Source organism: Gracilinanus agilis, chromosome 3 (assembly GCF_016433145.1).
Source record: "Gracilinanus agilis isolate LMUSP501 chromosome 3, AgileGrace, whole genome shotgun sequence".
NCBI classification, from domain to species: Eukaryota; Metazoa; Chordata; class Mammalia; order Didelphimorphia; family Didelphidae; genus Gracilinanus; species Gracilinanus agilis.
In genome coordinates this window covers 345,993,153-346,017,075 of record NC_058132.1, presented here as the reverse complement: position 1 = coordinate 346,017,075, position 23,923 = coordinate 345,993,153, and the positions used below count along the sequence as shown (strand labels likewise).

Genomic DNA, 23,923 nt, shown 5'->3' with positions numbered 1-23,923 from the left:
GAAAGAAAGAAAGAAAGAAAGAAAGAAAGAAAGAAAGAAAGAAAGAAAGAAAGAAAGAAAGAAAGAAAGAAAGAAAGAAAGAAAGAAAGAAAGAAAAAGAAAGAAAGAAAGAGGAAGGAAGGAGGGAGGGAGGAAGGATGAAAGAAATAAAGAGAGAAAAAGAAAGAAAAACTATAGTAGAATTAAAAATAGCAAACACAGCTAGCATTTACACAGCACTTTAAGGCTTGCAATATGCTTTACAAGTGTTCTCTCATTTGAGTCTCTTAACAACTTTAGGAGCAAGGTGCTCCTATTATCCCCATATTTTAAATGGGGAAATGAGGTTAAATGTCTTGCCTAGGGTAGTAAGTAGAGTTAGTTTCTAAGGTTGGATTTGTTCTCCTGTCTTCCTGACTTTAGAGCCAGTGCTCAATCTTTGTACTATTTACTTACCTCATTAGACTTAAGAGTCACAAGAACTCGATCTGAGGCTTGCCTTTGTCCACAGACCATGTGCCTGTGAGCAAATCACTTGGCCTTTTTGGACCTCAGATTTCTCATCTTGAAAACAAGAATAATTATTACCAGCATTATTTGCCTCAATGAGGTAAGTTGTTAAGGAAATGCTTTATAAATTGTGAAGCAGTAACAATGCAAGACTGCTGGAGATGTTGCTATTACCCAGAAAATTCCCCCAGAATTTTCACATAAACTAATAAACTATCTGTGCAAGAAAATCTGAGACCTAACTTTTAGGCACATTCAGGAAACTTTTAGAATCAAAACAAACAAGAGAATTCAGCCTTATCACCCATACTCACTTTGCTCTCCAGTTGGGACTTTCAGTGACTCTGATATTCATGATCAAATTCATTATTTTCTTTTAGAATTTTGGCAGCTCTAAATTTTATGCATAATCTGGAAATTTCTTTTACCAACAAATTCCCTAATATAAATCCATTTTCTCATGCCTCGCTTATTTCTTTTAAAAGTGGAGTGGAACTATCATCCTTTTTCCTGTTCTACTTGATAGTTGGAAATATTAATTATTTTTCTCATTTGGCATTTGTCAAATTCAGAAAAAATTAATTTATTTTAATTATTTTTCTTTTTTTAGTATTTGTCTAATTCCAAAATTTAAAATTCAAATTTGTTTTAATTATTCCTTTTTGGCATTTGTCTAATTCAGAATTTCAAAATTTTAACTAGTTATTTTTCTTTTTTGGCTTTTGTAAAGTTCAGAATTTTAAAATTTGAATTTATTCTTCAGTATGAGGAAGGATATTGCTTACTTCACAGGATTGCCTTGGGGAAAGAATCTTATAAGCACAAATATGCTATGAAAAATAAGCCAATGCTGTTAATAATATTGTATTTATCATAAAGAGTGTTATCCTTTTTTCTTTTAAAATGTTTTCCCAATTGCATGAAAAACTGTCATAATTTTTTCAAAGTAATTTGATTATGTTATCACATTTGTTCATCATAAACATTCTGTCAGCACATTAGAATTTAGCTCCCTTTTTACAGATGAAGAAACCAAGCATGGGATAGATAATATGAGCTGTCCCAAAGCCCATAGCAAGTTACAAGTGGAAGTGTGATTAAAGCATACAATTCCTGACTTTAGCATTGTTGGATATTATCTTTGTGTGCTTACCACCAACTGTAGTAGGTACTTAAATAAATGGCCTTGGAATTAAAGATTTTTGAAAAGTAGAGGCCAATTCTGTGGTAGGAAAAAAGTATTCATCAATTGGGAACTGGCTAAACAAACTGTGATACAACCTGACAAATGAAATATTATAGTGTTGTAAGAAATGCCAAATGGGAAGAACTCACAGAAGTATATGAGGATCTAGATGACCTGATGGCAAGTGGGTTAAGCAGAACCAGCAAAACAACAACAAAAGAAACAACAACAAAAACTGTAAATGAACGACAATAAGCCCAAGCTGAATGCCGTGTGATTAAAAGGACCAAACTTGATCCCGTAGAAGAGTTGGAAAAATACACCAGCCTCTTTTGATCACAGAGGTGTGGAATATTGAATATACTGCCCATTGGCTAATTTGGTCCCTCCCCCTCTACCCTGGGATTTCTTTTAAAATCTTTGTAATAAGTAATGGTTCACTGGGTAGTGGAGGGGGAAGAATATATCAGAAAATGCCATTTCTACTTTTCAGTCTTATACCTTACTCTCTTCCACAGTGATGCAATGATATCAACTCTCTTGCTCTTTTTTGCCTTTTTTTTTCTGAAATCTTTACCTTCAGTCTTAGTATAAATTCTAAGGCAGAAGAGCGCCAAAGATTAGGAAACCAGAGTTAAGTGACTTCCCCAGAGTCATATAGCGAGGAAGTGTCTGAGACTAGATTTAAACCCAGGACTTCCCACCTCCAAGCTCTATCCACTTAGCTGCCCCCAGCTCCCTTTCTCTTCCTTGAACATGATACTCCATCTTTCAACTCTGAACATTTTTACTGACTGTCCATCATGCTAGGAAATCTTTCCCTTCTCATCTCTACCTTCCCTGGCTTTGTTCAAATATCAACCTTTTATTTTTAAACGTTTACCTTTTGTCTTGGAATCAATACCGTGTATTGGTTCCAAGGCAGAAGAGTGGTAAGGGCTAGGCAAAGGGGTTGAAGTGATTTGCCTAGGGTCACACAGTTAGGAAGTGTTTGAAGTCAAATTTGAAACCAGAATCCCCTATCTCTAGGCCTGGCTCTCTATCCACTGAGCCACTTTGCTGTTCCCCTTGATTCCTAGCCTTTAATCTTAGTGCTTTCCCTCTGAGATGGTCGCCATTTTATCCTGTATAAATCTCATTTGTACATAGTTTGTATGTTGTCTCCCCCATTAGACTGAGCTCCATGGGAGCACGGATTGCCTTTGCCTTTCATTTAGAACAAAACCTTGCACATAGGAAGTGCTTAATAAAATGCTTATTGACTTCACTTGAAATAAATGTGACGTAAAAACCAAAGGAACAACTGTTAAAAAGCTAATTTAAGTACAAAAGTACTTTTTTAAAAGCTAGTTTAAAAGTAGTTTAAAAAGCTAATTTAAGTACAAGAGAAAAGATAATTAAGGATTTTAATTTGTCGGGCTTGGTTAACCAAGTTTTCTGAAATGGGTACTTACGTAAGGTGGCATTTGTTGACACATGAGAATCCCCATAATGGATTGAGCAGATATAAAGGGAATTGTTGGTTTCATTGATATGGAGTTCACTTTCAATATCGTACAGCTTAGTGACTGGATCTTGGAAAATGCTGGTATTGAAGGAAGTTAGTACTTTCCCATTATTCACCCAGGAGAGCTTGGGCTGTGGATAACCTTGCTTAGATGAACAAGTCATCCTCCAGTAACCAGAAGGTGATATTTGATGCACCTGGATATTAGGTTCTGGGAAGTCAACTGCATAAAGAACAAGGAGATAAGTACATTTAGAAGGTAGAAACATATGTGACACGTGCTCTATGTTGGATTTTGTGCTTGAAATTAGTAGTCTTGTCACTGGAAGAATTATTCATCTGAGATGGAGACGGCCAATATTTTGGCAAATGCTTTGCCAACCAGCAAAGGAATAATTCTTCTGCTTCTTTTTCTTTCTTTCTTTTTGTTTTTTTAAACCCGTACCTTCTGTCTTAGAATCACTACTGGGTATTGGTTCCAAGGCAGAAGAGCAGTAGGGTCTAGGCAATGGGGGTTGAGTGACTCACTCAGGGTCACACAACTAGGAAGTGTCTGAGGTCATATTTGAGTCCAGGACCTCATGACTCTAGGTCTAGTTCTCTATCCATTGAGCCCTGTCCCTCCCAGCTGCTCCAGTTAACTTTCAAGTAATGCCCAACTTGATGGAATCTGTCAGGCATGGTAGAAGGTGGCGTCATTTTCAAGCTTTCATGAGGCATCAGAGCAGGACTTTAATGGAGGCACAGAGAAGGTAAATCTGGCTGGACAATTTAATTTATTTATTCCTAGAGAATAAAGCTACTAATTTCCCCTTCCCAAAAGGCAGGCTTAGAAACACCAACCTTCCTTCCTTCTTTTTTTTCTTTTTTTAAACTCTTACCTTCTGTCTTAGAATCAATGCTATGTATTGGTTCCAAGGCAGAAGAGTGGTGAGGGCTAGGCAATGGGGGTTAAGTGACTTGCCCAGGGTCACACAGCTGGGAAGTGTCTGAGGCCAGATTTGAACCCAGGCCTGACTTTCAATCCACTGAGCCACTCAGCTGTACCCCGCCTTTTAAAAAAACACTCTGTTTTTGTAACAACTCTAAGACAAAATTGAAAGGGCTAGGCAAATGGAATTAAGTGACTTGGCCAGGATCACACAGTTTGGGAGTGTCTGAGACCAGATTTGATCCCAGGTTCTCCAGACTCCAGGCCTATGTGCCACATAGCTGCCCAACTAATCTTCCTTTCCAAACTCATTATATATTTTCTCCTTTTCTCACCCTTAGTGCTACCACTTTTCTGTTCCTCACACATGGTACACCAGCTTCCATTTCCAAGTACTTGCATGGTTCTCTGCCCCACATTTGGAATACTTGCCTAATAGAATGTAAACTCTTCAAAGGAAAAAAAAACTATTTTAATTTTATCTCTGTATTCCCAGGATCTAGCATAATACATGGCATGGAGTAAGTACTTAATAAATGCTTATGATTAATTGGTTAATTAATACAACTCTCACTAGTTATGAACTTGGACCAGGGGAAGGCAATAAACATTTATATGGCACCTAATGTGAGTCGGGGACTATGCTAAACCCTTTATAGATATTATCTCATTTAATTATTTCAATTAATCTCACAGCCACCCAGGGAGGAAAATGATTATTATCTCCATTTTGCAGCTGAGAGTGACAGAGGTTAAGTGTCTTGTCCAAGGGTCACATGTTAAGCGTCTGAAGTGGAATTTGAACTCAGGTCTTCTTGATTCCAGACCCAGCGAGCTATGTGCCTCAAAGGTAAGTCAACTTCTCTGTTTCCTCTGCTATTAATATATATATATATATATATACATATATATGAAGGTTAAAAAATACTTGTACTGTGAAGCACCTAGGGTGAAGTTCAAATGGGATAATGGATATAAAGAAAGTGCTTTGCCAACCTTAAAGGCTATAGAAATGTCAGGTCTTATTATTTAGAGATAGTAAGAGTCTCCTAGCACTTACCTCTAATGGACAGTTGCACCTCCTGTTTGTGGACACGCTTGTACTGTCCTCCTATCAGCTTCTGAACTATACACTCATAGATGCCCTCATCGGGCACTTGCAGAGAAAGGATCATGACAGAGAGGTTATTGGACATCTCCATCACAGTCCTGTTCACATATGAAGGGTATATGAAATGATCTTTATCCCTTTTCCCAGGTACATAGGCTTGTACCACTTTCTTAGTATGTTGCCAGTAGACTCGATAATATGGTCTATCCTTCTCAGGAATCTCATAGTCACAAGAAAGGGTAACAGCTTCCTTCACTGCTCTTGTCACCTTGGGCTCTCCTAAAGGGGAACAAACACAGAGGTAGGTTGTGTGACTGAAGGGGAACTGGGATTTCAAGTCATATGAAACAAAGAGATTGAGTGTGTGTGATTTGGCATCAGCAACGCTCATGGGTTTAAAAATATGAGAACCACAGAGCCAAGAATTTTTAAATAGTCCCAATATTTTCAAGTGATCAAATGAGATGATATTTGCAAGGAACTTTGCAAGCCTTGAAGCACTCTCTAAATGCTAGCTTAACTCTTTTAGAAGTATACTTTATTTTTTAAATGTTTGCTTTCCCCCCTGGTTATTCTTTCCTGATGATTATCCCTCACATATAATAGAACTTTTCCTTGTAACAAAGAAATATACTTGAGCAAAAAAAAAAAAACAAACAAAAAAAAACAACTTAACACACTATGTCTGACAAAGTAAGCCTGTACCCACTGTCTCTCTGGTGAGAGCATGCTTCATTCACCATCAGTCATCTAAAGTCAGAAAATATATTTTTCAGAAGGCTTTGAAAATAAAAGGATCCTTTGTCGGACAATCTAGCATCATTTTTAGTTTGAAAAATGCTAGCAGCACTATGGAGAGAGGAAAGAGAGAAAGAGAGAAGGGAAGACGGAGAAGGGAAGAAGAGAGGGGAAGAAAGATAGAGAGCAGAGAGGAAAAGAGGAAGAGAGAAGGGAAGACAGAGAAGAGAGGAAGGTCACTGCATTTGGGGGGGGGGGCAAAGAATGAAAATTTAAGTAGGTACTCTCTTCCTCTCCCTCTCTGACTCTGTCCCTGTCTTCCCTTCTTTCTTCCTCTTTCCTCTCTTCTAGCTCTTTCTCTATCTTTCTTCCTTTCTCTTTTCCTCTCTTCTTCTTGAGATCTTTTTATCATCTTCAGATAATTTTATAATAATGGCTTAGTTGATAAGAAGGAAGTAGACATGTCTTTCTGTCATCTCATGGTGCTGCTGCTGTGTCTCTTGCAGCATCGAGTTTATCATATATACTTCAAGACTCACTTCATACAAAAGAACCCCCCCCCCAAAAAAAAACTTCGCATTTGCACAGAAACACAAATCATGTCATATCAAAACAAAAAGATTATCAATAGCTTCCAAATAGAACAAGGCTAAGGTTGAACTTCGGCTGGGTCCTTATCAGAAAGCTGTGACAGGGAATATTTTCTCAGGGATGAAATGCCCCTCCTGGAGGAATTTATGACCTTGAGTGTCTAAACTACTTTTGAAACAAAAGCAGTTGTATTTCTGAACAAAGGAGAGAATTTTAACCTCTTGACTGCTAGTTTGCTAGGAGCTTAAAGCTTTTCATTAAGGAAAGGTGTGGAACAGAAAAGGAGTCAAAAGAGGAGTCTCAGATTTTTATCTATTTGAGTCTCTGTTTCTCTTATTGGCTTCCCACATCTCTGTCTTCCCCTCTCTCTTCCCTTTTTTCTCTCTGCTCTCTCTATCTCTATCTTTCTTTCCCTTTCTCCTCTTCTCTGTCTTCCCTTCTCTCTCCGTCTCTTTCTCCTCTCCACAGTGCTGCCAGCATCATTTAAATTTTCCACCCTGGGACAAAGTTCTAATGGTTCACCTTAATTGTGGTTCTGGATTTACATAAAATTGAACTAGTGTTAAGTGAAAGGCGAAGGAGGTTTTTTTTTTTTTTGTTGTTGTTGTTTTATTTTTTAATGTTTAAGAAGCTTTGTTTTAAAAATTATAGTATGGGCCTTTTGTGTTTGGTATGCTTTTTGTTGTTACTGTTCTTTACCAAACATTCTAATGCTCAGCAATTGTTTGGAAGCTATATAAACCACCCTTGAACTAAGCCAATCCATGTTCTGAGAGTACCCCCTTCTAAGTATAGTTTAACCCTGGGAAGGAAGGACTAGATGATGTTCCAGCCTTGATACAGACACAGGTAAATGGTGACTCAATCTTTCTTAGGGCAATAAGGTAGCATAGTGGATAGAGTGTCAGGCATGGAGTCAGGAAGACTCATCTACTTGAGTTCAAATCTGGCCTCAGACACTTATTAGCTGTGAGACCCTAGACAAATCACTAAACTATATGTGCCTCAGTTTCCTCATCTGTAAAATGAGCTGGAGAAGGAAGTGGCAAACCTCTACAGTATCTTTGCCAAGAAAACCCCACAAGGAATAAGGAAAAGTCAGCTACGTATAGCCGTGCTCTTTGTGGTGGCAAAAAATTGGAAAACGAGGGAATGCCCTTTGACTGGAGAATGGCTGAACAAATTGTGGTATCTGTTGGTGATGGAATAATATTGTGCTCAAAGGAATAATGAACTGGAGGAATTCCATCTGAACTGGAATGACCTCTAGGAATTGATGCAGAGTGAAAGGAACAGATCCAGGAGAACACTGTACACAGAGACAGATACACTGTGGTAAAAGTGAATGTAATGGATTTCTCTACTAGCAACAATGTAATGATCCAGGACAACTATGAGGGACCTATGAGAAAGAACACTATCTACATTCAGAGGAAGAACTGTGGGAGTAGAAACACAGAAGAAAAACAACTGCCTGATCACATAGGTGAATGGAGATATAATTAGGGATATTGACTCAAAATGAACACCCTATAACAAATATCAATAATATGGAATTAGGTCTTAATCAATGATATGTGCAAAATTGTGTGTCAGTTAGAGGGGGTTGGGGGGTTTGAGGGAGAGAGAAAGAACATGAAAAATGTAACTATGGGAAAATATTCAAAATAAAATTAAAATTAAAAAAAGTCAGATACGACTAAAATGACTGAACAACCACAAAAAGTTCTTCTGACCTCTGTCTGAGGTCTTGAAGCAAATAAATGCTCTATTTTGACCCCTATTTCTGCCTTTACCACCTCACTTCTTTACCCTATCTCCCTGTCCATCCTGTTACCATTGAATGATGGTTGGATGGAAGTAGAATTCTTGGTACCATTTCCTTCACTGGGTCTCTCAGCTCCCTTGCATTTATGATAAAATACAAATTCCTCTGTTTAAAGTTCTTTATAGTAGGACTCCAATACTTCTTTCTAGACTTATTTCCCATTACTCCCCAACATATTATTCTTTGCATCCAAGACAAACTAGTCTACTTCCTGCTCCTAAAACTTGGAATAATCTGCCCTCACAATCTCTTGGAATCACTAACTCTCTTTCAGGCTTAGTTCAACTGACCACTGATGCAAGAGGCCTTTTTTGATTCCTCAGTTGTTTGTGCTTCCCACTTTCTGAACTTACTTTGAATATATCTTATATTTATTTATCTGTGCAGAAGTTGTTTCTCCCCAATAGAATGTAAGCTTCCTGAGGGCACAGACAATTTGGGGTTGGGTTTTTTTTTTGTTGTTGTTGTTGTTGTTTTTTTGGCTGTCTATACTACCTCCTGGCAATTGTCAGTGTTCAGCTGTGTCCGAATCTTGGTGACCTTATTTGGGGTTTTCTTGGCAAAGACACTGGGTGATATGCCATTTCCTTCTCCAGCTCATTTTATAGACTAGAGAACTGAGGCAAACAGGGTTAAGTGATTTGCCCAGGGTCACAGAGCTGTTAATGTCTGAGGCAGGATTTGAACTCAGTTCTTCCTGACTCCAGACCCAGTGTTCTATCCACTGTACCATCTAGCTGCCCCCTCCTGGTACTTAATATGCTCTTAATAAGTGTTTATGGAATTGAAACAAATTGAAGAATGACCGAGGGAAAATAACGTCCCCAATAATGAATATATTGTCAAACTTATCTGTAAAATAAGGTGGTTGGATGAGATCAAATGAGGGAGCTGCTAGATAAAGAACATTTTCTCCCCAAGCACCTTTTCTGCTATTGTAGTGCAGAGATTTTGCATGCAATATTACCCTAGGCAATCCTGTCAGTTACCCTGAATGGAATCTTGCCAATTGCATGTACCATGCCAGGGGCCAACCGGCACTTGGTCTGTGACTATATAAGGCCCTGCAAACCCAACCTTGGGGTTCTGTTTTCCCTTGACCTCACCAAGACAACTTGCTATCCCTGACCTTTCCCCTTGGGGCCCCTGATTGGGAAGGGTGGAAGGGAGGAGGATCGTGGGCAGGAACTTGGATAGTGTAGCCTAGTGGTTAGGGACATCTCTAGAGTAATTCAACAACATCATTGGTGTACCTAGCTGATCAATAACACCAAGCCAGAGTCTAGTCATCCCTGGCTGGGGCTGGTTGCCCTCAGCCTGTCAATACCCTTAGGTCTTTGCCAGCACCTGCCAGTTGCCCCTAGCAACAGTTTAGCAAACCTTACCTTAGTTTTCCCTTTCCAGTTCAAATAAATCCCTTAGCCTTAATCTGTGAATTCCTGTAATTATTATAACACCTTCAGGGCTAAGGAGACTAAGGGGAGGACAGAATTTTGAGAAGTAGGGATTACTGTGGAACTGAAAGCCAAACCTCCATTGTTGAGAGGGAGTTGAGCCATGGTTTCCTTCTGGGCTCTCCTCTCACCCAATAGGGAGTCAGTTGCCTCAGCAGGGAGGGGCCATCAACCCAACATCTTAAAGGAGCCTGCAGCTAGCAGTGGAGACTTACTGGGCAGTTCAGCTGAGGCTGCTCCCCTCTAATAACATCAACTCCAATCTCTAGCTAGTTAAATTATAGGCTCCTAGGCCCCTGGTGACCCTAGTTATAATTCTAGATGGTTGCTTAGATCACTAAGAGGTTAAGTGACTTGCTTAGGTTCACACAAGTGAGTATGTGTCAGAGTTAGAAACTGAAACTGGATTTTCCTGGTTCTGGGGCTGGCCTTCTATCTGCTGTACCACATCTCTAGGCAACCCTTTAAATCACTACATAAACATGAATTGTTAGTTTATCTATAAGGTTCTCTATATTATATTTATCTAAAAGGTTTCCTCCTGCTTGAAATCTGTGATCCTGTGACAGGAATAAAATGGGATCACCACTCTCAAGGATTTTATATTCTACTGGGACAGACCTCAAATATATATATATACATACATACATACAGCATAATTATAAAGTGAATAAATGCAAACCAATACAAAGTATTTTGGAATGAGAAACTTAGAATATCAGTTCCCCCAAATAAAGTGATTTAAATTTCGAAGAGAAGATTTGGGCCACAAACTAACACCAGTCTCATTCCACCCCTACCCTGAGCTCTTCTCCAAGTAGGAAATTGAGTACATATTGCTGGCACAAATATGAAGCAAGGATTATCAGAAATTTCCAAGATTTCTAGTAGTAATAAAGTGGTAAGAACCACAGGAAATTTGAAGATGAAATGTTACAATTTTTTTCACCATAAAAGGAATTATTTCAAAGAGAAAGAACACCAGGGCCCTCCCAAAATATAACATGTGAAGAACCAATGGTTCCCAACTTTTATTTTCCTCATAGCACAGTATTTGTTTCTTTGAGGAATAGGAGCAAATTGAACATTTAAGTTGGCCTCACTCCAGAAGAGTCAACAACTTTGTTGAATTCTTTCCCAGTTTAAGATTTCACATTTCTTAAGGTTACCATGTAAGTGCAATAGGCAAGTTTTCTTTATTTTGCAAATGGTTTCCTTATCAAACAACATATCCCGGAAGCACAATTTGTGTTCAACATTATCTATGCATTTGTTTTGATTAGCAAAATTTCACCCCAAATTTCTTGGTATACCTAGTGAAACTCGAGACATACTGGTATGTAATCGCCACCCATTGAGGAGCACTGCTAAAGTTTGATCCTATGAGCCAGAGAGAAGTTGTATGAAAGTGATTTCTGCCACCGATTCCCCACACTCAGTGTGCAAATAACAAGAAAACACTATTCTATCAGAGGGAGATGTGTTCACTCCAAGATAAAGTTCTTGCCCACAACTAGACTGGACCTGTTGATAACTAGCAACTGAAAGCTTGGAAATCCATAGTTGTGATGTTGGATGACTCATGGAGTTTTTCTCCAGCTATCTGTGGAACAGTGTGGGTGTTTTCTCTAAAAGGTCATTGAACTATATCATTCATGAATTGCTTGAGGTTCCTGTCTGGGAGGTGGGGGTGGAGTGGGGAGGTCCTTCAGTAAAATTCAAGAGCCTAGCAAGGACCTCACTAAAAGGAGGAACTAAAACTGGTCTGGGCAATATAAGCTGAGACCTTGGAAACTCCCACTGAGGTCCCTCCTTGAATGATCAGTTAATGTGAAGAGAGAAGGGGAGAGCCAGACAGAGAGAGAGAGAAAGAAAGAGGAGAAAAGAGAGGGGGGTGGAAGGAAGGAAGGTGGAAGGAAGGAAGGAAGAAAAAGAGAGAAGGAGGGAGGGAGGAAGGGAGGAAGGAAGAAAAGAGAAAAAGAGTCAGAAAAGAAAAAGAGAGAGGAAGGAAGGAAGGAGGACAAGGAGAGAGAAAAAGAGTGCCTAGCATATTGCTTGGTACATTGCAAGCCCTTAAAGAATGCTTTTGGTTTGATTTATTAACCTTGGTGATCACCTTAGCTAGTGATGGAGAACCTTTTAGAGATTGAGTGGCCAAACTGCAGCCTCATACTGCATGTGAGCTGCCTCCTTACCCCAGACAGGGGAGGGAGGAAGAACTCCTATTGGGCTGCTGGGCAGAAGGATGGATGAAGTGAAAAATGTCCACAGATATGGAGGAGAGGGGGAAGGGAGCAGTCCCTCTGGCACATGTACCATAGGTTGGCCAACATGGCTTAGATAAATTTCTTCTTTTACAGATTAGGAATCTGATACTTAGAAAGGGGAAGGGACTTGTCCAAGGTCACAAGAGAAAATTAATACAGTTTGAACAAAATACAGGTCTTCTGAATTGAGTCCTAGTGTTCTTTCTCCCATGGTCTTCTCTTTGGAAGATTTCTTTTTATGGTGAAAAATATTATAACATATTTCATATTCATATTTTCTTTAGCTTTGTATCACTTCATGACTATATCTATAAATCTTGATTATTCCTGATAATCATGGCTTCATATCTGTCCAAGCAATATAAACCCAACTCTTACTTGGAGAAGTGTTTAGAGTAGGGTGTAGGAATGAGATTAGTGTTAGTTTGTGGCCCAAATCAGCTCTCTGAAGTCTAAATCAGTTTATTTTGGGGAACTGATAATTTCTCATCCAGTACTAACTTTTTACCAGATATCTATTCCCAAGGAATTAAAATAATCAGAATTCTCACTAACTAGCCATTTTTTCCCCCACTTTCTCTAGGGCACAGATATTCTTTTTTCACTTTCTACCTGACTGAACCTCATAGGATTTATAGTCCTGGCCTACTATGAGAAGACATTCCAGTGATAGAAACTAGAGCCAAGTAGTAAGGCCAATTCTTTTATGGTGATATGGCTACCTCTAGGACTGGCTTTCAGAGTGGGAAGCAGACACCTATTTCTGGGCTCATGTGAAGGGAGAGTTCACTGAAAGGAGAAGTTGAAAAGGAACTTTGAAGAGAGATGGAAGCTTTGCCTTCAGTAGCTCTTCTCCCATCCCACAGGGGAAGCTGGATTGTTAGTGGTTGTGGCTGTTAATAGTTACAGACAAATAATGTCCATTCATTTGGAAAATCCAGGAGGCATGGGTTTTACCTAAAAATCTTGATTTAAGGCAGAGGTACAGCCTTAATGGATTGAGTGGCTTAGCTATTAACTCATCTAATTGACAAGGCCAATAGAGAGATGTGTACTTAAATTCTAATAGTATCAAAACCTTCCTAGGAAAGGGCTCCAAAGACTCATTTCTATTGAGGTGTGAGTGATAAAATTTAAGATTTGAAAACCCTCAGAGACATTCGCTTCTTAATAGAGGAGCGGAAGCTACAGTCAAAAGCTTACCAGTCATCTTTCTTTTCTTTTAAAAAAAATTATTTTTAAACCTTTACCTTCTGTCTTGGAGTCAATATTGTGTATTGGCTCCAAGGCAGAAGAGTGGTAAGGGCTGGGCAAGGGGGGTTAAGTGACTTGCCCAGGGTCACACAGCTAGGAAGTGTCTGAGGCCAGATTTGAATCTAGGACTGCCCATCTCTAGTCCTGGCTCTCAATCCACTGAATTACCCAGCTGCCCCCACCAGTCATCTTTCTTAACCAGCCTGGGGTTCCCAGAGCTTTGCCTGAAAGCACCAATATCCCTGGGGTGAAAGTGTCACCATGCCTCACTCCAACAAAGTGCAACACCTCAGGAGTCGCTTTCCAACCCTGCCTCCTTCAATGTCTCATTCCCTTGGCACCTGAAAGGGGTCTTCCTTTCCCCTCAAGCTTTTGGTGGCAAGGGCCAGATTTTCCAGGGAAAAGGACATTTTATCTCCTCATGCTACTGTACCCAGAATTAGATTTTCTTCTCTTTCTTTATTAACTTTTCTTCTGTTTTTACCAACCTCAGTTCCACCAGTATATTTGTCTAAAATGAAATAACTTTAAATTAGGATTCTGCCTAAAAGTATTTTCCTCTCTCTTTGAGTTATTGGCTATAATATCCATAATAATGTCATTTTTTAGCATCTTAAGAGTTCCAACCACTTTATATAGAATATCTCCTATTCTGTCCAAATTCAAATCTAGAAGTTCTGATACATTTCTTTTTCTTAAATTGAATTTTCTTTTTTTAAAATTGTGAACCTAGCAATCACCAACAAAGTTAAACCAACCAGGAAGTAATACTAAGCATCGTCTGACTCTGAGCCCCCAGAGAAGGGTATCCGTTATTGAAGAGTTTTTGTGACACTCACCATATTTCCTATCCCTGACTCCCATTCCTAACCGGCAAGAGTCTTATGAGAGCAATGACCATATTTTCTGAATGAATAGTTGAAGCCCATAATCTGGCAAAGAATATTCTTACAAAAGTTCAGTAAAAGTTCACTTTCTTTTATGAAGATCAGGACTATCTTAGAAAATCCCCAGCTGAAGTTGCTATCCTGAGGTCCTATTACCTTAGGTGCTTTTATCTCACTCTTTACAATCAAGTGTGCCTTTCCCAATCTCATTTTTGGGTGATTACCAAAAAGGTCAAGGGGGCTCAAGGCAAAAAAGAAGCAGTTTTGGAAGGCTCTACCCTGTTAGTACCTTTATTATCAGGGTTTGCTTAGAAGGCAGGATTTGTGTATTTGACCCTGGTCAAATATAGAATGAGTCAGTTAAAGGTAAGAAATGAACTCACTTGTCCTCTCCCTGCTAAGGAAGTGAGTCATCTCCTGGGCATTTGTCTGCCTGCTGAAATGCCTGGGTGGCCTCTGATTCAGGAAAAGGGAGAAGGCTGGGCGAGGGGTATGAAAATGGGAACCATCCTGAAATGGATTAAAATATAGCCCTGTACCTATCTGAAAGGAGACAAAAGAATTTCTTTGCCTGACTCTCAGAATTTCTTAGAAACTCTGACCTACTACTTATCCTAGGGACCATAGGATCAGGGTGCTAAGAATACCATAGACCTGAGTTATGAGATGCCTCAGAGGTTATCCAATCCATTTTTTTCTCCATTTACAGAGGGGTAAACTGAGGCCAAGAGACAGTAATTGATTTGCTCAGTCACACAAGTATAGCTGGAATTTGAGTTAGTTTCTGTCACTTCAATCATCTTAATTCTACTTTACAAACATTTCTTAAGGGTCTTTTATGGACAAAAACATTGTGAGAGGAAGGGAAAGGGTTGCCATGGAAGGACTAGAGGGTTGGGGAGATTATTTCCCATCTAGCAGCATAGAACGGTAGGAAAAGAATTCAATCTGGATTCAGAGGTCCTGCGACAGAAAAGTCTTGCCACTTACTCCCTATGTACTTATGGATAACTCGTTCTACACCTCTTTGTGGCAGTTTCCTAATCAGTAAAAGGGGGATTGATTGGATATTCTCAAAGGTCCCCTCTAGCTCCAAGACTGCAATTATTGTTAATGTGTACTTTCTGTCAAGGAAATTAGTTTCAGCGGTCCTGCACCCACACAGCATGTCCATTTTTATCACTATGCTCAATTGTGTAATTCCTCTGGCTCAGAATACTCTTTCTTTCCCTCTTCTTCCTGAAACTGCTCACCCTTCAAGGTTCAGCTCAGTCTCTTGTTGAAGTCTTCTCCAGTTATGTCAACATCAATTTTTCTCTTTCACCTTCTTCTATATCCTAATGCCTTTCTGATCAACACCACCCAGTGAATGTTTCTGACTCATTCCTTGTATATTAACCCCTTTATTTTCTACTTTATTTTATTTTTTAAGAACTCTTATCTTCTGTCTTAGTATCAAGGCTAAGACAGAAGAGCAGTAAGGACTGCACAACTGGTGTTAAGTGACTTGCCCAGGGTCACAGAGCTTAGAAGTGTCTGAGGTCTGATTTGAACCCAGGATCTCCCATTTCCAGGCTTGGTTCTCTATTAAAAAAAATTATTTTCTGGTTCTCTATTCACTGAGCCACCTATATGCCCCTTCTCTGCTTTATTTTAATTTTCTCTGAGACTAGGAATACACACTATATTTATTGTGTCCATCAACTCAATAGGACTAAAGATTTAGAGTTGGTAGAGATGGTAGAGGCTATTTAGCACATTTAACAGATGAGGAATTTGAGGTTCATAGCAGTTAAGTAATTTACTGGAGGTCACATTGGTAGAATGTGGCAGAGGTGGGATTTGAACTGTGAGCCCAAATCTAGAACTTTTTCTACTCTACCATGGTACCTCTGTTGGTTAATTAATTCATTAAGCAATAAAACCCCAAAGTAAATGTGGATCAAGAACTCTTCCAAGGGCTGCTAGGTGGCTCAGTGGATTGAGATCCAGGCCTGGAGACAGGAAGTCCTGGGTTTAAATATGACCTCAGATGCTTCTTAGCTGTATGACCCTGGATGAGACTCTTAGTCCCCATTACCTAGACCTTCCTGCTTTTCTCCCTTAGGACCAAAACATAGTAAGGGTTTAAAAACAAACTCCTCTTCCTCCACCCAGTCTTCAATTCAAGGATAATTTTATACATTTGTCACCAGGATTTAGTTCCCTGATCTAATTGCTAAGTTCTTCATTTTGCTTCTTTTTGCTGATTGTATGGGGAATGGTCTGTTGGTTAAACAAAAAATTTTGATAATGGGTTTAGACTCAGTTCAGGCTCTTCCGGAATTCTTCCCCAAGGTTGAGTTCACCTTGCATGAGAGGTAACCCAAATTTCCCCTTCGCCTCTGTTTTCTACCCAACACCATCTTTTCTGAGCAGGATTAAGGGAGTTTTTGACCCATTCACTGCCACATAAACCTGTGTAGGAAATGTATTGGGCCCCTGAAAACCTTTCTGTTCTTCCATTTAAGCCGACAAGTCATTTTTATCTTCACAGATGGCTGATCTTGACTGATTCACCAAAGAATGAATAGAAATACTAAAGTGACAGCTAGATGGAGAGAATGTCAGAGATGGAAGGACTTGGGGGTGCTATCTAATATAGATTCCTCATTTCATAGGAGAGGAAATGGAGGCCCAAAAAGATTAATCAACTTTCAACAGCAAATAGAACTGTTAAGTTAAAGGATTAAGACCAGGGAGCAGAAGCTATGGTTAGACTTATGAGTCAATTCATCTAAGGATTTTCTTCTCAGAGAAACCTAAAATTAGAACAATAACTAGCCTGGAGTTCCTGGGACTTACAGAGAAGAATACTTCTTCCATGAGGTGGGTGACCGTGTCCCAGTGCCTTATCTGGCTACCTTTCTCCAACAAAATGCAATTTTCCAGGGGCTTTCTGCAAACACCCTGTCACCCTCAAACACACTGATGTCTTATTCCCTTGGCACCTGAAATGTAGTTAGGTGGCACTGGGTCTAGAATCAGGAAGACCTCAGTTCAAATTATGCCTCAGACACTTATTGGTTGTGTAACCCTGAGCATTTAATCCTGTTTGCCTCCGTTTCCTCATCTAGAAAACAAGCTGGAGAAGGAGATGGCAAAGTACTCCAATATCCTTGCCAAGAAAACTCCAAATTGAGTCACAATGAGTCAGACACGACTGAACAACAATAACAGCAACTAGTCTCAGGTTCTTGGGGTTTCACCTTAGGATACCAGAATCCGGAGAGGTAAACTTCCTCCCAGAGGTAGGTGACAGCATCTCCATGCCCTGTCTTGCTACCTTACTCCAACAAAAGTAAAATTATTCAGGAGCCAAGGCAACCAGCTTCGCTCTCCCCACTTCTCAGATACACTATATCTTCCCCTGGCACCTGAGAGTAGTCTTTCTTTCTCCTCAAGTTCTTTGGAGGCAAAGATGGAACTCTCCAGACTAATGGTTTTTTTTTTCTGTTATTTTTTGGAAAACGGTTTTTATTCGTTTTATCCTTTTCTTCTCCTGCTATGTAGTTCCTTAAAGATAACTTCATATAACTCATCTAGTCAATGACAAAGGATATTGTGAGCTCTCTATTTACCTATCAACAAGATATCCTAAAAGTTTTAGTGTTACTGTAGGAGAGGAAACATATAAGAAAAACAACTGCTTGAACGCATGGGTTGCGGTGGACATGATTGGGGATGTAGACTCGAAACTACCACACCAATGCAACCACCAACAATTTGGAAATAGGTCTTGATCAATGACACATGTTAAAACCAGTGGAAATGTGTGTCGGCCATGGGTGGGGGGTAGTGCGGGGGGGGGGTGAAGGGGAAAGTAGGAGCATGAATCATGTAACCATGTTAAAAACGAATATTAATAAATGTTTAAAAAAAGTTTTAGTGTTTAGTTGTACTAACTTAAAACTGCAATAAACAGATTGAAAGGAGCAGAACTAGGAGAACATTGTACACAGAGACAGATACACTGTGGCACAATCAAATGTAATGGACTTCTCTACTAGCAGCAATGTAATGACCCAGGACAGCTCTGAGGGAGTTAAGAGAAAGAATGCTATCTGCATCCAGAGAAAGAACTGTGGGAGTAGAAACACAGAAGAAAAACAACTGCTTGATCACATGGGTTGATGGAAATATGATTGGGGATGTAGATTCTAAATGATCACTCTAGTGCAAATATCAATAATATGGAAATAGGTCTTGATCAATGACACATGTAAAACCCAATGGAATTACTCTTTGGCTTTGGAAGGGGGAGGGAGGAGGGAAGGGAAAGAACATGAATCATGTAACCATGGAAAAATATTCTAAAATAAATAAATAAATAAATAAACAAACAAACAAACAAACAAATAAATAAATAAATAGACTTAACTAAAACTATAATAAGAATTTTGGGACATCCTGTACATCTATATAACTATATATTCACATATTCAGTCATGTGAATTTTCACATTTTCAATCAGTTTCCTTAGTTGATTTTTTTTTTTTAATTTTAAACCCTTAACTTCTGTGTATTGACTTATAGGTGGAAGATTGGTAAGGGTAGGCAATGGGGGTCAAGTGACTTGCCCAGGGTCATACAGCTGGGAAGTGTCCAAGGCCAGATTTGAACCTAGGACCTCCTGTCTCTAGGCCTGGCTCTCAATCCACTGAGCTACCCAGCTGCCCCTGGGGTTTCCTTAGCAAAGATTATTAGAATGGTTTTACCATTTTCTTCTCAAGTTCATTTTACAGATGTGGAACCTGAGGCCCACAGGGTTAAGTGACTTGTACAGTGTCACAGAACCAGTGTACATATATAGATATACATGGAATAGATTGCCTCTGAGGCTCTTTATAATTCAAATTTGTAATCTTCTTAGCCCTCTGATCTATAGGAGAAGTAGGGCACTGATTATGGAAATTCTAGAAGTCAGCATTTGTGACATTTAGGATTTCTATAGAAATAGAATACATATGTATACATATATGAATGCATACATACTTGCCTAGCCATGTACATACATATATATGAACAAGAAAAGTAGAGGAATGGAGAATGGGATATGAGGAAGAATACTATATTCTAGCCATAACAAAGGTCTAGATCAGTGATTCTAGCACCTAGTACAATGCCCGGTATAGATTAATTGCTAAACTCATGCTTTTTGATTGATTGATGTTGAAGCATATTGTTACACAGCAATGAAAGCTGAAATTCTAGCTTATCTGGCCATGTGAAGAAGTCCCTAATATAAAGACTGCATTAAATATACTGGTCATATAAACAGTTGGATGATCATGGATTTAGAGATGGAGGGGATCTTAGAAGTTATCTAGTACACACACACACACACACACACACACACACACACACACACACACACATTTTTCAGATGAGGAACCTGAAGAAGCAAAATGACTTGTTTAGGGTCAGAGCTAGTAACTGACACAGTCAGGACTTAAACTCAGATCCCCTAATTCCAATGCCAATGCTCTTTCCCATTGAATCCGTAGTGGGACTAGCCCACCAAAAGAGATGTCTGGTCTTAGAGATTAGATCCTTAGATTTCTAATCACTTCCATTTACATACCAGATTTTCTCATTTTCAACTGCTGGAAGTTCCAGAAACAATTCCTTATAACCTGATTTCTGTCCCCTAAGGAAACTTCTTTTTTTCCTTTTGAATTATAAAGCATTCAATTTAATTTCTACCTATTGATTGACATGGTTCTATTCATTGTGGGTTGCTTACTATTTAAAAATGTTAAATATTCCAATTACATGTAAGAATAATTTTTAATAGTTTTTAATTTTCAGAAGAAACTTCTTTTAAAAAATTATTGATGCCTTTAAAAAATTATCACAGTCATTTCCCAGTGTGGTGTCCACCTCATACACTGATCCCATCCCTTATGATGAAGAAAAATAGTGGCCAACAAAGTCTGATAGCATATGTAATACTCTGTATCCACAGTTCTCCCTACCAAAAAAAGAGGGAAATGTGTTTCATTCCCTTGTTTTCTTGGATTCAGATAGCTTTTGTATTGAATCTTTTGCTGCTTTTTAGCATTGCTGAAGTAGCTTCTTCACAACTTCCCCCAAAAGGAAGATTTGACTAGGACTTCCCCTACAGATTCAAAGCAAACAAAGCTAATGAGCATTGAACAATGCTTCTTACAGAATGTACAAAACATATGTAACTGTGTCCAGATTAACTTCATACAAGTAGAAGAAGCCACACTCCAAGACCACCATTTTGAATCTCTATAACCAATGTGGTTGTGGTAAAAGCTCAAGAAGCTCCATCACTTTACTAGGAGTAGTGAGTCAAGTCCTGGCCAGTTGCTTACCTGAGCTAAGGTCTGCATAAGTCATATTCAAGAGACAAAGGAGCAAGAAGAATAATAGCTTGGGTTGGGCCATCCTCAATTGCATCCCAGGAAGGTTTACCTCTAAATGCCTGAGATCCAGGAAAAGAAAATAAAAACAAAATGTCAAAGGCAAAGCCAAAGGCGAACAGTGTTTAGGGCTCTACCCATATGGGTAGGAGAAACAGGAAGAAGCCCATAATGATGATCATTCATCAAAGCTCTACAGGGTTTTCCTGAGGTTTTAAAATAACCTTTCAATATATGGTTTACTATCAAAACAGGGCCCCTAAAGCACTTAAAAATATACTTAAAATTTTTTTTAATCTTAAAAAAAAAAGATGTCTAAAAAAAGTCTACCCATTTGCTGTTTCAAAACCAACCAAAGGAAGCACCTTTAAAAAAAATTCCACTTTGTTTCAACTATACATTATCAAAAAATATACATTCAATAAAAATATATACTGTTTAATAAGAAGAGAAATTAATCTTTTTTTACTTCATAAATTTCATTCTAGTATTTTCTATCTCCAGAGAATGCACTTTGTTTCTGTTAGAACAAACGAAAACAAGTAAAAATGATCACAAGAATGTCTTATTTCTTTGATATTTACTGGTCCTTCGGTCAGCTTCTTATTATTGTTACATGGAAATTTCATTTCCCAATAAAACTATTGCACTACTTTTGTCTAAATTGGCCAAAAATCCAAAGGGTAGAGGATAAAGGAAGGGAATAAGCATTTATATGGTTCCTACAATGTGCCAGACAATGCAATGCACTTTATAAATATTATCTTAAAGCAAAATGCAAAGGACAAAGTACTCCCTATAACCTCTTGTTGGGCTAGGGTGAAAAATCAGAGCAATCAATTAACAGGTATTTATTAAGCACCTATTGTATATTAAGAATTGTGTTGGGGCTGAGGATTTAAGTACAGAGAATGAAATAAAATTAAAAGAAAATTTTGACTAAATTTGAAAAGCATTTTGTTTCTTAATTTAGCAAAATTTTCTTGAAACATGTCCAATTGGATTTAGATTTTTCTTTATCAGTGATGATTAGGAAGACTATTAAGTATCAAAATAGATCTTGAATGACTTCCTATATATATGAAATCATGTGGCTTGCTTTCTCAATGAGAGGGGAAGGGATTGGAAGGAGAGAATTGAGAACTCAAAATTCCTGAAAATAAATAAATAAGTAAATCACAAATGGGAGGAGTTAAAAATATTAAGGTCCATAGAGAAGTGGAATAGATTATCTCAGTGGAAAGACTCTGTAGAGATATAATAGAAATGACTTTTCATTTCCTGGACCAACATAACTGGAGACTAGGAGGCAATGAGATTGACTCTTGGTCTTGGACTCAACTCACAGGAAAAATTTAGGAGCCACACAAAATCATGTTTTTGTATTTTAGTTATTATTATTATTACAATCCATGTGAGTTTGAACAGGACAGTACCTAAGTTCTTTCATCTATAAAATCAGATGGTTATCCTGAAGAGCTGCTAAGGTCCATTTTAGCTCTAAGTCTAGGAACTTGTATCCAAATGATTTCCAAGGGACCTTTTCCTTCCAAAATCTATGATACCAAAGACACCATAAATTTTGTCTCATGTTTGACTCACTTCAGACTTGGGAATTTTCAAAGCCACTTTTGAAGGGGAATGTTTTTAAGCTATTAAAAAAAATTCTAAAAACCGTACTCTGATTCTAAAAGAAGAATTTTACAAAACTTTTGGACAACCATATCTGGAAAAAGTAGATTGTCTCCCAAAGAAACTACTTTCAAAGAGGCAAAACTCATTTAAACCTACAAGATCCAGTCTGATGACTTAAAAAAAAAAAGTTCTATCAAACTATAGTCCTATGTAATATGTTAAAAATCACCCTTCAATGAGATGAGTAAAATCGTACTTACCAAAGACAAGTCCCTTTCTTTTCTTCTCTAGAAGGTTAAAGGCCAGCCGGCCCTCATTCCACAGTCTTTCAGCTTCGCAATGGCAAATCAGTCTGGTTAACTGCCTTTTTCTCAGAGTGATGTCACTGAAGTGTCACTTCCTCATCACTTTCCTAAATGATTTGAGGATCTGATCCTTCTCTGACCTAGAAGTATTAGAGTCAAGCCTAGGATTGGTTGGACAGATGGAAGAGACACCTACACAGTGTAATTTCAGGAAGGACCTAAACGAAAGGAAAAAAAAAAAACCTTGACACCACAGCTGTCCCCTGGGGAGAGTGAATCTAGCACGAATGACACTGGGACTGGCCTCATCTGTCTTGTCCCTACCTTTTTCTGCATGGAAAATCAGCTGAAGTAGAAGGAGAAAGTGAAAATAGAGGTATAGACAATCTGAGGGGTGACTATAGAAGTGGGATGGGCAGTCCCGTCTGCATTGCCATGTAATGGCTTTACAAGCTGATTATAAATATGTGTATGGTCCTTAAGTCAATATCGACTGATAGGGATAACCTTTTAAAGCTGCAGGACACTCTGAGGGAGAGATGGGACACAGCATGTGTCAAAGAATCAACTCACCACCATGGTCTTGACCACCACCTCCTGTCTCCACTGATGGAGGCACTTAACTCTTTCCTCCACCTTAGCCTTGATAGAAACTCCCCTGGAAATGCAACCTAGGAACCATTTCTGCTGCTCTTGTAGCCCCTGCCCTCTCAGTAGTCACAGCTTCTTCAGACTGGAAAAGATGGCCCTTGGCACTGTCAAGTGGCACAACATGAAAAACAGATGTGATTTTTATTTATTTATTAATTATTTTAATTCCATTTAAATTTTTTAAAAAATATTTTTCCATGGTTACATGATTTATTTTCTCCTTCCCCTCTTCCCTCCCTCCTACAAGAGCTGCCAAGCAATTCCACTGGATTATATATGTGTTATGCGATTTTTATTTAAACGAGATTAAATAAGATACGTTATGATCTGTTGGTACTATACCCTAAGGACAAATGGACAATTCCATCTGACTTGTAGCTGAAACTTCTTATATGTACTATCTCCCTCATTGGAATGTGAACTCTTGGAACACAGAAACTCTCATAATTTTCTGTTTGTAGTCCCAGAGCTTAGCACAACAATTAGCACATATTAAGCACTTAATAAATGATTTTCCTATTCCTCCTTCCCTCTCTCCCTTCCTTCTTTTCTTCCTCCCCATTTTCCCTCCCTTCCTTCATTCTTTTGTTCCTTCCTTCCTTTGAGCCTTGTTAAAATGGCTATTGAAACACAAATATTCCTTGAAATTAAACTCTGA

The 23,923-nt window shown here is 38.7% G+C and overlaps 1 protein-coding gene across 1 annotated transcript in view; it reads right to left on the bottom strand.

The window, feature by feature from the left end:
* CD80 (CD80 molecule) overlaps positions 1-23,923 on the bottom strand; it is a 75,836-nt gene that overhangs the window by 9,286 nt on the left and 42,627 nt on the right. Inside the window, exons 3-6 of the mRNA XM_044669172.1 lie at positions 22,571-22,594; positions 20,627-20,744; positions 5,174-5,503; positions 3,130-3,405 (exon numbers count right to left, since the gene is read on the bottom strand). Coding sequence (XP_044525107.1) covers positions 3,130-3,405; positions 5,174-5,503; positions 20,627-20,744; positions 22,571-22,594 — 748 coding nt within the window. The remainder of the gene's footprint in view (positions 1-3,129; positions 3,406-5,173; positions 5,504-20,626; positions 20,745-22,570; positions 22,595-23,923) is intronic.